Source organism: Pipra filicauda, unplaced genomic scaffold (assembly GCF_003945595.2).
Source record: "Pipra filicauda isolate LSUMZ 115617 unplaced genomic scaffold, ASM394559v2 scaffold721_size132957_pilon, whole genome shotgun sequence".
Classification (NCBI taxonomy): domain Eukaryota; kingdom Metazoa; phylum Chordata; class Aves; order Passeriformes; family Pipridae; genus Pipra; species Pipra filicauda.
Window position 1 is genome coordinate 24,579 of NW_024104889.1, and position 14,104 is coordinate 38,682.

At 59.9% G+C, this 14,104-nt stretch overlaps 2 protein-coding genes across 5 annotated transcripts in view; both read right to left on the reverse strand.

Annotated features, from left to right (window-relative positions):
• Nucleotides 1–60: 60 nt before the first annotated feature.
• On the reverse strand, nucleotides 61–963 carry NPFF (neuropeptide FF-amide peptide precursor). Its single transcript, XM_039389369.1, has 3 exons — nucleotides 859–963; nucleotides 613–725; nucleotides 61–284 (listed from the first exon to the last, which is right to left on the reverse strand). The coding sequence occupies exons 1-3, from the start codon at nucleotides 952–954 to the stop codon at nucleotides 167–169; spliced, it is 327 nt and encodes a 108-aa protein (XP_039245303.1). The 5' UTR covers nucleotides 955–963; the 3' UTR covers nucleotides 61–166.
• Nucleotides 964–5,853: 4,890 nt separating this feature from the next.
• Nucleotides 5,854–14,104, reverse strand: part of LOC114002435 (cyclic AMP-dependent transcription factor ATF-7) — a 57,366-nt gene continuing 49,115 nt past the window's right edge. For all 4 annotated transcript variants that reach the window (XM_027748401.2, XM_027748403.2, XM_039389368.1 and 1 more), the window contains 6 exons: nucleotides 13,380–13,479; nucleotides 12,177–12,290; nucleotides 10,864–11,010; nucleotides 9,890–10,087; nucleotides 8,706–8,814; nucleotides 5,854–6,161 (listed from right to left, as the gene is read on the reverse strand). In XM_027748401.2, coding sequence (XP_027604202.1) covers nucleotides 5,950–6,161; nucleotides 8,706–8,814; nucleotides 9,890–10,087; nucleotides 10,864–11,010; nucleotides 12,177–12,290; nucleotides 13,380–13,479 — 880 coding nt within the window. In that variant the 3' untranslated portion in view covers nucleotides 5,854–5,949. The remainder of the gene's footprint in view (nucleotides 6,162–8,705; nucleotides 8,815–9,889; nucleotides 10,088–10,863; nucleotides 11,011–12,176; nucleotides 12,291–13,379; nucleotides 13,480–14,104) is intronic.

The window sequence follows — 14,104 nt, forward strand, 5'->3', positions numbered from 1 at the left end:
GGGCTGATCCCTCCTCCCCCCGACCCGTCCCCCAGGGGTAAAAGCAGAGTGAGCGCTCAGGGGTGGGGGCACCACTTTATTGGGTGACGGACGAACCCACGGATGGGCTTGGGAGGGGCTCGGCTCCAGGAGGGACGGACAGATGGACGGACTCGGGGCCGGATGCTCAGCGGCGGCGGCCGAAGCGCTGCGGGGTCGCCATCGTCCAGAACGGGGCGAGCGGGGGGTCCCAGCTCCGGGGGCTGAGCCGGGCCTGGGCCCCCCCCTGCGGCCCCCACCCCGACCTGCCGGGGGACACGGCACCGCTGAGCCCTGGCGGGGACAGGATGGGGACGGCCGGGATGGCTGGGTGGGAATGAACGGGTGGATGGGGCAGATGGGAATGGGCTGAGGGACACGGACAGACAGACACAGGACGTTCACGGACAGACGGACATTAACAGGGACCCCCAGCCCTGCACCGCTCCAGCTTCTCGCTCGGGTCCCCCGAAACCCCCCGTGTCCCCCTCCACCTCCTGGGTCCCCCCGTCCCCAGCCCCGTCCCTCGGAGTGCCCGGGACGCCCCTCCCGTGCCCCCAGACCCCACACCCCGGGACCCCCATCCCCGCTCACCTCTGGGGCTGGAGGAGGGTCCCGGGGGCGCGGCCGGGGCGTTGCAGGGACCGGAGCAGCGCACCCAGGGCGGCGGCGGCGGGGGGTGGCCCCGGGGGGGCGGCGGCGGCGGCCTGTGCCGGGGGAGGACCGGGGGTCACGGCGGTCCCGGAGCCGGAGTGTGACCCCCCCCTCCAATCATCCCGAGCCTCCCCCCGTCCCAAACCGAACCCCCCGTTCCGACGGCGCGGCCGGGCCGGGGCTCACCGGGGCCGGGTCGAGGGTCCCGGGGCAGCAGCGGGCGCTGCGCGGGGTCTCCGCCAGCAGCAGCAGCATCAGAAGCAGCGCCGGGCGCCCCGTCATCGCCCCCGCCATCGCCCCCGCCCCGCCGCCACCGCCGCCTCTTATAGCCGGGCCGGGCCGGGGGCTCCCGGGGGAGCGGGGGGCGGCGGGGACCAGTGCCGGCTAATGAAACCCATTTACCAGCCGCGACAGCCGCCCCCGGGGACGGACGGACGGGGCGGTCCCGCACATCCCCGCCCCGCCCGGGACCCGCAACCGGCACCACCACCGGGGCTGCCCCCACCGGTAAATCAAGACCCCCGGCCCATCGCCGGGCCCCCCGTCCTGCACCGGCACTACCTGAAAACAGGACCCCGGCCCGTGCTGACCCCCATCCTCCCTGCATCGCTTCCCTACCGGAGCAGGACCCCCGGAGACAGGGACACCCCCCCCCCCCGCCCCGGTACCCCCTCTCTGGGGACCTCCCGAGACAGGGCCCCCTCCCCTCTCCGGGGACCCCCTGAGACAGGGACCCCTCCCCTTTCCGGGGACCCCTCGAGACAGAGCCCCCTCCCCTTTCCGGGGATCCCCCGAGACAGGGCTCCCTCCCCTTTCCGGGGACCCCCCGCGCCCCCCCCGCTCCGCCGCGTCTCGCTGCCGCCACCCGGTGGCCCCGCCGCGCTCCTGCAGCCCCGACGGCGCGGCCGCGGCTCCCTCCGACCCAAAACCTGCCGAAATCGCCCCAAACGCTCACCCGAGGCTGCCCCGCGCCACCGCGGCGTCCCCACGAGCAGCTCACCCGCTGTGTCACCCGGGGAGGGGACGCGACACGTCCCACGCCGTCCTGAGTCCAGGCGGTGTCACCGCGGTTGTGACCGAGGGTCATCACAGCACCCTCCACCCGGTGACACCCACCCTGTGAACGCCCCCGGGCACACTCAGGGGTGTCCGCGGCACGGGTGACACCGGGGATGTTCCCCCCCTCCCGACCCCCCAAAAGCAGAGGGCAACAACCACCGTCTCCTGGGTAATATTTTAATGTTATATTTGCAGCATAAATAAAAGGCACGTTACATGTTTGGTACGACACGGCCGAGGGGGTTGGGGGGGGGCTTGGGGCGTGTCCCCCCGGGTCCCCCCCGCGTCCCCGGGCCCCCGCGGGGGCTGTGAGGACCCGCTCACAGGAGCCCGTGCGGAGGGGGGGTCCCTCGGGGGCTGCGGAGGGGGGTGGGTTTCAGCTAAAAAGGAGCTGCCCCGCGGCGGCGGCCGATCTACGATATATGGGTGCATATACGCGTCGATATGGACTGATAGATACTACACGGTTACGCTTCTCGGGGCGGGGGGGGGGTGTCCTTTTTTTTTTGGCTTCTTCCATTATTGATCGTCAAAGCTCGTGGTACAAAAGCAGCTGGGTGGGGGCAGGGGGTGGGGGGAACGCCCAGGACCCTCCTCCCGCGTCCCTCTGTCGCCTCCTGGGCTCGATTTGGGGCATCGTCGCTACCAGAGCCCCCCCGTGTGCACGGAACTGGGCGGGGGGAACCGAACAGAAACGGGTCCACGGGTCCGAAAATGGCACATTTCCCATCCGAGCCGCCGAATTCCCGAACCAGGGACCAGTCTCGGTGAGGGGAAAAAGTGGCATCAACCCTTCCCACCCTGCCCGGTCCTGAGGGACTCGGAAGCCAACGAGGAGAATTTTCATCTCTGCCAGAGAGAAAGGAGGGAAGGAGCAGGAGCTCCCTCATCACGAACTCCCCCGGGTCGTGGTTTTGAGCCATTTGTTCCTATTCAGTGTTACAGTTATGATAAAAATCGGTAGAACTCGACTCCCACGGGCCAGTCCTGCTGTCTGGGCTCACCCCAGCTCGACCCCAACACAAAGGAGCCCTTTCAACCCTGCAGGGTTCCCATGAGGAGCCCTCGTGTCACCCTCCCCCCATTTCAGGCCCTGGCAGAGGGATGGAGATCCTGGGGACCCAAACACTGGATGGGGTTGGGGGCAGGCAGGTGGAAGCCCTGGGACACCCCAGGGTTCCGGGAGAGCAAAGTGCAGGTGCCCGGCACTGCCGAGCAGGCCCAGGGGCTGCCACCCCCGGGAGCCTTGGAAAAGCAGGAGAAATCACCACAGAGCAGAAATCAGGTTGTTTTGCCCCAAAGGCAGCTGCAAAGTCTTCAGGCAAGAGTTGAACCAGCAGGGGGAGGAGGAGGAGGAGGAGGAGGAGGAGAAAAAGCCACCTTCATCCCACCTGTCCTCAGAGGGGGATCCAGCACCACCAACCCGACAGAAAATCCGACTTCCCACCCAAAAAACCCCCAACCCCCTGCACGTCCATCGCCAGCCTGGGGAGGGAATTGACCCCAGTGAGGGACGAGCATCACCCCTGTGCCCCAAAGTGACTCCTGGGACATCACCCATCACCTGGATGGGAGCAGAGGATCCTCCTGAGGCTGGATCCCTGTGGATTCCTGCTTTGCACCATCCAACTCCATCCCAGCACGAGAAACGGGACCTGAGCCCGCTCTGGGATCTGCTTCCAGGGCAGCCTTTGAGGTAAAACACACCTGAAACGGGCACAGGGAGCTCCAACCCTGTGACTGAAGCAATAATAAGTCCAGGTATGGCCAAATCCTTGTTCCTTGCTTGTTCCCCGCTTGTCCCTGCCCAGATTTGGAGCTTTCCAATGACCTTTTCCTGGATTTGCAGAATTTTCAAGGCACTAAAGCGCTGGCGATGGGAGATGTGGGAATGGGGTGGCACTGATGGCATCGGGGCATGGAGGGAGAGGGAGAAAAGCTGCTCCTGCACCCCCATCCCAGTGGGGCCACCAGGATTCCCTGGAGTGGTGAGGCAGGAAAAGCCCTTTGTGGGCTGCAGGCTTGGCTCTCCCATCACACAGAATCCAGCCACTTTTACTCCCCGAGGGTAAAACAAGGGGCTGGGGAAGCTGCTGCCTTTGATCCAAACACTGTCCCAGATTTTCCACCTCTCCACCCTTTGCTCACTCCTGATCCTGCCAGTGAAGCCCCCACTGCCCTTCGTCTCTCCTTCCCCCCAGACCCCACAGCAAACAGGGAACCAGCGGTGGGACCAGCCCAGAGCTCAATTCCTTCCCCTTCCCACCAACACTTTTCCTGGAGGGACAGGTTTTCCTGCAGAGCTGAGTGCTGGGATGGCCCAGGAGGAGCTGCCAGACACCACCAATCACCCCAAAACAGGCCTGACCCCCTGCTGTGCCTCACCCGGCCCCAAACCCTTAGAATCATAGAATCAGCTGGGTTGGAAGGGACCTCCGAGATCATCAAGTCCAACCCTTGATCCACTACGGCCTGGTCACGTCCTGGGTTGGGACTGGGAATGCTGGAAACACCTGTGAACCCAGGGACTGTGCAGGAACAGCTTTACAGGAGGGAAAGGCGGGTCTGGGGGGATGTGTGGGATCCAAACCAGAGGCTGGATGTGACCCCAATTGCAGACAGGAGTTGGGATGAGCACGAGAACAGAGGGGGAGTGCAGGAGCAGCAACACAAACCAACCCCAGGCCACGAGTGGTCGGTGCGGCCGCAGAGGTGCGGAAGACTTGGGAAAGAGGGAGGGGGAGAAGACAGATCCCATCCATGGAAAAACCCAAACCACTGGACTCCCCTGTCCGTGATGAGATTCCAAGTTTCCTGCTCAGCCTTTGCTTTGGGTTTTGCTGTCCCTGGAAACCTTCCAAGTCTGGGGAAGCCAAACAAAAATCACTTGGACAAACCAACTTGGCTCCAAAGTGGCAAAGTGCGACCTGAGGGGGAGGAGGGCTTGGCTGAGGAGGAACCTGGGAAGGGGAGGAAGACCAAGGGCTGATGCAACTCCATGGACCATGACAAGATTCCTTCCAAGAGCCTGAACACACGTGAAAACCCTTCCCATTTCCAAACTACCGGCTCCAATCGGCACCTCGGGAAGCACAGAAGGACACACATGGACACACACGTGCCCAAGGCCCACCTGGCAGGAAAACAGACCCAATTCCAAGAGTCTCCCAACACGGAGGGTGGGTTCCTAACCTGCCCTATGAACTGGAAGCTCCATGAATCCTTTGTTTGCTCTGGCTGGGAAGCAACGGATGCTCCGTCACCGCGAGCAGAACATCATCGTGAGGAAGAGGCAGAGACACCATCCCGTGCTCCCTCCCCTCGGAACAGGCAACTAATCCACGATTTAAGGCCACCATTATTAAGGTCATCGAGGTCACGTGTGTGGGAGATGATCCCTGGGAACGGAGGGATGGGTTCGCTCAGGTGTGCGGGATGCCGGATTTGGGGACTCACATGTCGCTGCCTGCTGGGTCCTTCCCTGAATCCCAGAGTGCCCGGTCCCTGTGGATGCCCACCAGCACTTGTTTGCCATAGGGAAGACGGGAGCAGCCCCGTGGCTGCCTGGACAGGCCGTACCTTTCCCAGCACCCGGCGTGGGAGCAGCACCTGAGCACCTGCAGCTCCCGGCGCGGCACCGGTGACCGGGAACACGTGTCCCCTTCTCCCAGCCAAATTTACAGCGGTCACACTCCCGTCGTGTCCAAGATCCACCACTGGAATTCGGGAGTGAGGAGACCGACCTCAATCCCTGCAAGCTCAGAGCTCCAGGAGGCTCCTGTGCCAAGGTGCAATGTTTCAGGGAATGGGAGCAGGGACGAGCAGATGCCTGGGAGCAGCACTGAGTGTCAGAGCCCCCCTGAGCCCCTCTGTTGAAGGCAGGGGGCAGGGAGAGGGGGCTTGGAGCAGGGACTGTGCCGAGGGGATCCCCAGGCACAGAGGTTTAGTGTTACCGTGACGGATCCCTGCCAGCCCACCTTTCCGGGGGCTCCTCAGAGGGGGCTCTGGGAGCTGGGGGGGCTCTGCCCAGTGCCAGCTGAGGGACTGAGGGCACTGTACAGGCTGTGCAGTGGGAAAGCGCCAGAGCTGCCCTTAACTCAGAAAAAAAAACAAAACAACAAAACAAAACAAAACCCCCAAAAAAAGAAACGAAAATCCTCGTGGGCCCGCCCTGGGCAGGACCAGGGCCGTGGTCAGTCTGTGCTCGGCTCCGGGCCATCATCTGCCGGCAGACTGGGACTGTGGGGCCATGATGACGTGGGAGGGCAGGCCCAGCTCTGTCCTTTGCCCGGCCATCTGCGTCAGCACCGAGGTGGCCACGGCCTCGGCCGCCGAGCGCACGCTGAGCCCGTTCGGGGCGGCCGACGCGGAGCTGTGCTGGATGACGGGCGCGGGGGAGCCCGTGGGCTCCGAGCTCTCCTTCGGGCTCTCTGCTCCGACGGGGAAGGAGGGGAGGGGAAGAAGAAAATAAAGTTAGAGAGAGGCTGTGGGGGTGGTGGTGGTGGCACTGCGAGGGGGAGGGAGGTGTGGGTTGAACGCTCACCTTTCCAGCCTGGAGCGGAGAGAGGATGATTCCTGTGGAATCCCAGCTCCCCCCACCAGGCCAGGCACTCCCCTCGAGGCCCCAGCCCACCCCAAGCAGCTGTTTGGCAAAAGCTGCCAAGCACTGGAAACAAAAACTGATTCAAGGACTGGAAATGAAACTGCTCTGAGCTGGGATCTAACGACCCTGCCCAGGTCCTGCTGGCCCCAGTCCTTTGGAGAAGCACCATGGAATCCTCCTGAATTCCAGCCAGGTAGCCACAAAGTGCAGGCTGGACCTCGAGGAGGGTGGCACTGGCATTACCTTCATCCTAATCAATGTTTTTCCTCGTTACAAGGAATTAACTTCCCCCCATGACACCTCCTCTCCTCCAGGCCACTGAGCCCCGAGACCAGCTGGGTGGGCACAGGAGGAGGTGAAACACAATCCCTTTGGCAGAGCCAAGGCCTGGGCTCTTCGGGGCATTTTTGATATAAATTACCTGGTTTGCTCTTAATTGTTCTCCAGGACATTAAAATCAACCAGAGTCCCTTTGTTTGCCCCATTTCTTTTGGTAGCTTTGAAGCAACGTGACTGAGGGGACAGAGCCCTTCTTCCCTGCTCTGATCAGCTTCAGGACTTTGGATTCTCTCCCCCAAGGAGCCCCCACAGCTCCTCACCCAGAGGATAATTTGTGAGCTATCAAATGCCATGCCTAGGGCAGCCAGAGCTCTCTTTGGGGTACACACTCATTATCCACAGATGCCAGGAGGAAATTCCTTCCTGAGCACTTGGGCAGATGAATTACAGGTGGGATGGGGTCACTTTCCTTTGAAAAAGCCAAATTAAGGCAGGAACTGGGATACTTCTTCCACACCAAGACAGTGAAACCTTTGACACTTGGGGGAAAAAATCAGGGGAGGGGTTTATAACCTCACTGGGCACCAGAAAATGGACTCTGGGGCTCAGTTTTCCATCAGGTGCTTGGACATCATTCTCCTTTCCCAGATGGCTTCTACCTTCCCTCGGGAAACCTCGGCCTGGGTGAAAGCCATGGCAGCACAGCAGGTTGGAGAACGGGCTTGGAGAAGGCTGAGCAGAGCAATGTAATCATCTGGCATCCCCAAAATCAGGAGATTTACAAGATATTAAAAATAAACCACCCAAGTGTACAGGAGGCAGCTGCAATTCCATCAGGGAATCTGGGGCTTTGTTACAGGACCAGCCACAAATCTCAGCAATAAAAAGGGCAGAGGGGAGGGGGGCACAGGGGAGGGGGCGAATCTCATTTTTAGTATTCAGATGTGTCATGAATTCCTGTTACTGCAGTAGGCAGACTTGTGAGGAATAGTAATAGGAATTGTAAACTCTGGAATTTAACAGGAAGGGGGGAAAAATGAGGTCTCCTGCCTGGGTTCTGCAGGGCTGGGACACGGGGACAGCCACGACCACATCACTCAGGCCCTGAGTCACTGCAGTGAGTGACAACGAACGGGCTGGGCCAGACCCTTCCAGGACAACATTCCCAGAGAGGGGATCAAGGGCCAACCCCCAAGGACATTGGCTTTTTGTAATTTATATTTTTGCTTCCTTGGCTTTTTCTGTTCCCCCTTCCCTTCTCTCCTCTCATCCATCCCTGCCTCTCCTCCCATTATTCCAGGCAACACTAGAGGACTCCAGCGTCCTCCCAAAGCCTCACAGCACCACAGCCTGGAATTGGTACTGCAGGCAGGGCAGAAGGACCCAGGATCATCGTGTTTAGCTCCTGGGTTGATTATAATGAAATAGGCAGCATTAAAAAAAAAAAAAGAAAGAAAGAAAAGAAGATAAAAAAGGAGGTTTTTTTGCTTCCAAACCGAGCCAGTTTGATGGGAATTGCAGAGAATGAGCTATGGAGCCCTATGATGTCATTTATAGAGTCTGGCCTTTCCTGACTCTGCCTTTGCTTTGGAGCAAGAGTTTTTAACTTCAAAGAGAATATCAAGTGCTTGGCACGTTGCCAGGAGCAGGGAGAGACTCCAGGGAGAAGCAGACACGTGGATCTCTGTCCAGCATCCCACACCAGAGAGGCAGAGGGAGGCACACACCTCCTTCCCTCAAAAGATCCGTGCACCAGTTAAAGTGCCAATTCGGGGGCTCCTCCTCAGCGTGGGGGCTGCACCCGCAGAAGATGCCCCAAGGCACATGTGGGATTCTTGGGGTGTCCTGTGCAGGGCCAGGAGTTGGACTGGATGAGCCTCGTGGGCCCCTCCCAACCCAGGGTGTTCTATATTCTCCATGCCATGTGCCCTGTGCTCCATTCCGTGTTTCTGTGACACAGCCCTGCCCTGTCACTGCAGTGACTGGAAGCTGATGGGGCACAGACTGAGAGGAGAACTCCCTCCCTTCCTTTACAGCTCATAATCCTGACCTGTTCAAAGGTTACAGGGACCAGCAGAAGCCCATCACTCACCCAGGTAGCCCTGTGTCTTCTTCTGCAGCGCCGTGACAGGACAGTCCTTGTGGGCCAGCAGCAGCTGCTTGAGCTGAGCCACCTCGTTCCTCAGCAGCGTCACTTCATTCTGAAGGGGACAAACACACATGGGCATCACTCACAGCAGCCCCAGCAGCACCAGGATGTTCATGGGTGAACCCTGCAAACTAATCTGAGATACCTCCAGCCCTAGAACACCTGGCAAAGTTCCTGGATTTGAGGAATTTAGGACATGGGCTGCAGTGCTTCCCTGCCACCAGCTGCAGAGGCCTTGCTACAGTCACCTAACCCTGGGCAGAGCTTTTCCTGAGCCCTCCTGCCAATGTCACCTGCCTGAGGGACACTCTGGAGTGCTGCTGGCTCTGGTGGGACACGTGGGAATGTACAACCAGCCCAGGCCAGGCCATGGGGGGACACTGCAGTTTCTCCACGGTCTCAGTACCTCTGTGAGCTCCTGTGAGCCAGGTCTGCTCCCCAAAAACCTGTACAGTAGATTATTCCACTGCCCAAGGAAATAGTTTCTATAATTGTCTTGGGAAGAGAATAAAAACACCACGGTCAGAGCTCCAGTAAAGATCCCAGTGCCCAAGTCACTGGCCCAGAACGGAGCCAAGCTCAGTCCTCACCTCACCCTCAGCCAGTGTTGAGAGCACTAACAGGGCTTGTGGCATTGGGAGTGAAATCTGTATTTTCAGGTGTGCTGCACCTCTGCTTGGCACGCCAGGGTGCTGCCAAGAGCCAGGGAAAACCAGTTCTCCAGAGAAAAATCAGTCTGCAGAGCTTCCCTGCTTCCCCCTGATGGGTCCAGTGTTCAGGGAATGGAGCTGGCAGAGCTCTCCCTCACTCAGGGAAATTCCACTCTGGGAAAAACGGCTGCTTCCCGAGGCTCCATGTGCTGCCTGCAAGGTTGGCAGCCAGAGGGCAGAGCCTTTCCAGGGGCAACGGGGAGAAAAAAATGAGCCCTGAGGTGCTCTTCCCCCAAGGGCTGCTTTTCAACCCATCAGGATGGAAAGCCAGGAGAGAAAGCCGGTCAGGGAGGCAGCACCCGAGCGCACGTGGGCTCTGCGGCACGGGGCGGACGTTCCCTCCGGAGCGACGTTCCCTCGGGAGAGACGTTCCCAACGCCGGCCAAGGGCTGCTCTCAGCCCTGGTTACATACTCACGCTCAGCTGGATGTTCTGGGTGGTGAGTTCCTCGGCTTTCTTCTCCAGGGAGGACACCCAGAGCTTGCGTTTCTGCCGGCAGCGGGAGGCGGCCGCCCGGTTCCGCTCCAGGAACCGCTGCCGGCGCTCGTCCGGATCCTCGTCCACCGTGCGCTTGCGGCGCCCGCCCGTGCTGGGGGTGGGCTGGGCAGGGGACACCTGGGGATGGGGCAGGTGGGAGACACTGAACAGCAGCTCCGGGGCAGGCAGAACACGGCGGTGTCACCACAGCTCGGCTGGGAGAGCTCAATCCCGCTCGATCCCGCTGCCGTACCCGCCAAGGTGCCATCTCTTGTTTGGGCTCAGGAAGTGTCACGGAGCAAATGGCAGTTTCTGAGTGGGTAATCTGCTTAAAAAGTTAATTTGGGTGAACTTTCCCCCAGTATCTTCAGCTAAACAAGCTCTTGGAGGTAAATGGTACCAAAGGATTTTGTAAAGCCGCACGTTCCCCGGTTTTATTTTGGGAGAACAAAGGAAAAGCCAGCGAGGGCTGATGGTGCAGCAGCCCCGACTGCAAGGGGCAATTACACCCAGGGAGTGCAGCCACACTCCAGCACTCGCTGTCGGGCAGCATATGGATATTAAAACTTCTGGAAGCCCATCCAAGTGACGGAGCAGGTGGCGATCCTGATGGAAGGCTGGCATTTGGCTGGCTGGCAGGAGCCAGTGGAGCTGATTGCCTGAGAGGGGAGCGTTTAACCCCAGTAATTGAGCAGGGAGAAGAGAGGGAAATATTCTTTCCAAACTCCAGACCTCGTCAGGCAAATGAAAGCGGTGCTGGAGCTTCTGCCTGGTGGGCTGTGAGCGGCACTGGAAAAACAGGGCTTTAACCCATTCCGCAAGGGAGGAAGCTGCGGTTTTCCTCCTCTTTCCCCAAGCCCAGGAACCCCCCAGCACCTCCAGCCCTGCCTCGTGGGGCAGCAGCAGCAGCAGACCTGTGGCTGAGCCGGGGAAGGGGCGTCGGGGTGCTGGACAAGGATCTGGCTCTGCTCCGGACGCGCCGTCACCATCGTGCTGGCTGAGCCCACCACCAGGTTGCTGCCGTTCAGCGAGGAGGAGGCCGTCAGGCTGGCCTTCAGCCTCTGTGGAAGGAGGAGAAGGGACATCAGGGGACCTGCTCTCTGTGCTGCCAAGGCTCTGAGCAGCTCCTGTCACCCAAGGAGCCACTCTGCCTGGAACAGGCTCTTCAGAGGCTGCGGCTGACTCGAGTCCAACCTAAAGCCATCACCATCTGGCCTGCCCGAGGAGAGAGCAGTGTCCAACCCAACAGACAGGTGTCACATCCCAAAATTGCTACTGCCACTGGCACCAAACCCCTCCCCAGCTGGCAGGTTCCATGGAAAGCCCAGGGACTGAACAGGCTGCAGAGCCCAACTGTTCCTGAGCACACACAGAGGGGTCCTAGGGGATGGAGAAGGATCCACACGTGGTTTGCAAGTCCTTTCTCTGGGCAGCCAGGTCAGCATGGCTGTTTTGTGCCTCAGTTTATGATCTCTCTCCCCACCTGAGGCTCTGATCTGCCCCCGAGTCCTGCAGACCCTAGAACAGGAGTGAGGACAATATGCTGGCAGCCGTGAGCAGCACTGCTGGGAGAGGTGGGTGTGCAAACACCTGCCCAGCCCAAAAAATGGGGGCTTCAGAGAATCGTGGAATCGTTGAGGCTGGAAAAGCCCTCTGAGATCATTTGAGTCCTGGCACTGCTGAGCCATGTCCCCAGGTGCCACATCCATCAGCTTTGCTTCCCCTGTGCCACATCCATCAGCTTTGCTTCCCCCCTGTGCACACCCGGCCTGAGCCGTGAGGAGCCACGAGAGGAAAGTTCCTCTTGTAAAGTCTTAGTTAATGGGTTTGACATGAAAACCATGATCAGGATCTCCTGAATTACAGCCCAAACCTCTCCTCCCGTGGCTCTGCCTTCCTCAATCCCACCTCCATCCCATCTGCCATCCTGGAACCAGAGCTCCAGCTTTACCACCAGCCGCCCCCAGGCTGGGGACAGGGTTTGTCCGGACACTCACAGCCTCCTGTGCTGCCAGCGCCGAGCACTGAGTGCTCCAATGTTCCTGGTGGCACTTCCAGCACCTGTGCTGGGAGCAGGAATTGCTCTGATGGCTACACAGGATTCCAGAGGAATCTTTATGAAGGCTGTAGGGGAAAAGCCTCCAGCCGGGAGTTGCTTGTGGAGGTGGTGGTGAAGGCTGAGGGACAAGGACAACACTGTGACCGTGACCCCCTCCCCAACACTCACCATTTTGGCTTCAGAGTGCACTGGGAGTCCTGACGGGGAAATGGACCCGCTGCTGTTGATGGGAGGCCCAGGAATACCGGGAATGTTCGGCACCATGGACATCGGCCGAGCCAGCTGTGGGGGAGCGAGGGACACGTGGGTTGGGAAGTTGGAGGTGCTTTGGCTCCGTGGAGCAGCTCTGCAGTAATTCCCTGACCAAGCACATCCATAAATCCTGACAAACGTTTAACTGCGGCCATCCGTTATTCCTGCTGTCACTGAGGGCCACCAGCCACGTTGGTGGCCACGGAGGCTGTTCCAGAATCACCCAAACAAACCAGCCCAGCACGGAGCACAGGGAGGGGGGCAGCTCCTTCCCTTCCCTTCCCTTCCCTTCCCTGCCAGTGGGCTCTCCCCCACCAGTACATGCCATGGATGAGAGGGAGGGTCCTGGATCCCCCCTGGTTCTATTGCAAAGCTGACACAGCACCCACAAAAGGGGAGCGTCCCCTCCTGAGCTTTCTCCCTCAGCAAAGGGAGGGAAAACCAGAATTTGGTCATGTTTATAAGCCCCATGGGTGGTAAAGCACTGCAAATAGGGAGGGAAGGGGTGAGGATGTTCCCATGCCCACAGGCCATGAGTAGAGGTGCACCTGAGGCAGATGGTTTTAGCCCTTGTGCACTCAAAGCCCCAAGGACGTGCCCAGCAGGACAGACACGATTCCCAGGGCTGGGGATCAGGAGCTGGAGAGCTCAGAGGACACACTCAACCCCCACCAGGCAGATCTGCAGTCACTCTGCCCCACAGAAAACTCTCTGTGTGCAGAAGCCCAAGCCGAGGCTGGTCTGGCCATTCCCCTGGCCAGCACACACCAACATGTTCCCTGCAAGCTCTGGTGGTTTCAGTGCAGGCACTCTGTTCCAAATGGAAGCAGCTAATCAGGGATCCTGCAGCTCCCAGCCCCGGATCGATGGCGTGAGCCATCTGTCCGGGCACGGATTTGCTTTTTTCCCCAAACTTATTGCCCTCTAGTGTGATCCACACGTTATTGCTGCCCTGCCAGAGCTGCTCCCTCCTCCTCTTCCTCCTCCTCCTCCGGTCTTATCTCGCACAGAGGGGGAGAGGGATTTTAATGTTTATGAAATGGAAGTGTCTGTGTGTGTTTGGCAGGGGAAAGGCCCGTCCCCTCCTCCACACGGGGCTGTGCTGGAAGCTTCTCTCACCGATATGACAGAAGGCATCTGGACGGGGGGGCCGGGGAGCACGGGCACGGTCTGGCCGTTCGCAAGCTGCACGACGAGTGGGAGGGAACCTGTGGGAGACCTGCAGAAACAAGAGCCGGAGTTCTCACAGATTATTCCAGGTTTACGACGTCCCGGTGGCCCCGGGAAGCTCAGGGGCAGCAGCGTGAGCGAATCCAGTCGGTGGATTTGGGCTCATTTCCCCGTTTCTGAGTGGTTTGTTCTGAAGGGGAGGGTGCAGAGCTCAGCTGGGGGGGTGTGAGGGTAACTCGGCCTCCTGCACGCTCGTGGCAGGGCAGGAGATGTGCTGGTGTCACACTGAGGTGACCAGGGGTGGCAGTGATGCCCGATGGCCCTGCACACTCATGGCAGTGTCACACTGAGGTGACCAGGGGTGGCAGTGATGCCCAATGGCCCTGCACACTCATGGCAGTGTCACACTGAGGTGACCAGGGTTGGCAGTGATGCCCAATGGCCCTGCACGCTCATGGCAGTGTCACAGTGAGGTGACCAGGGTTGGCAGTGATGCCCGATGGCCCTGCACACTCATGGCAGTGTCACACTGAGGTGACTGGGCTGGCAGTGATGCCTGATAGCCCTGCACGCTCATGGCAGTGTCACACTGAGGTGACCAGGGGTGGCAGTGATGCCCAATGGCCCTGCACACTCATGGCAGTGTCACAGTGAGGTGACCAGGGTTGGCAGTG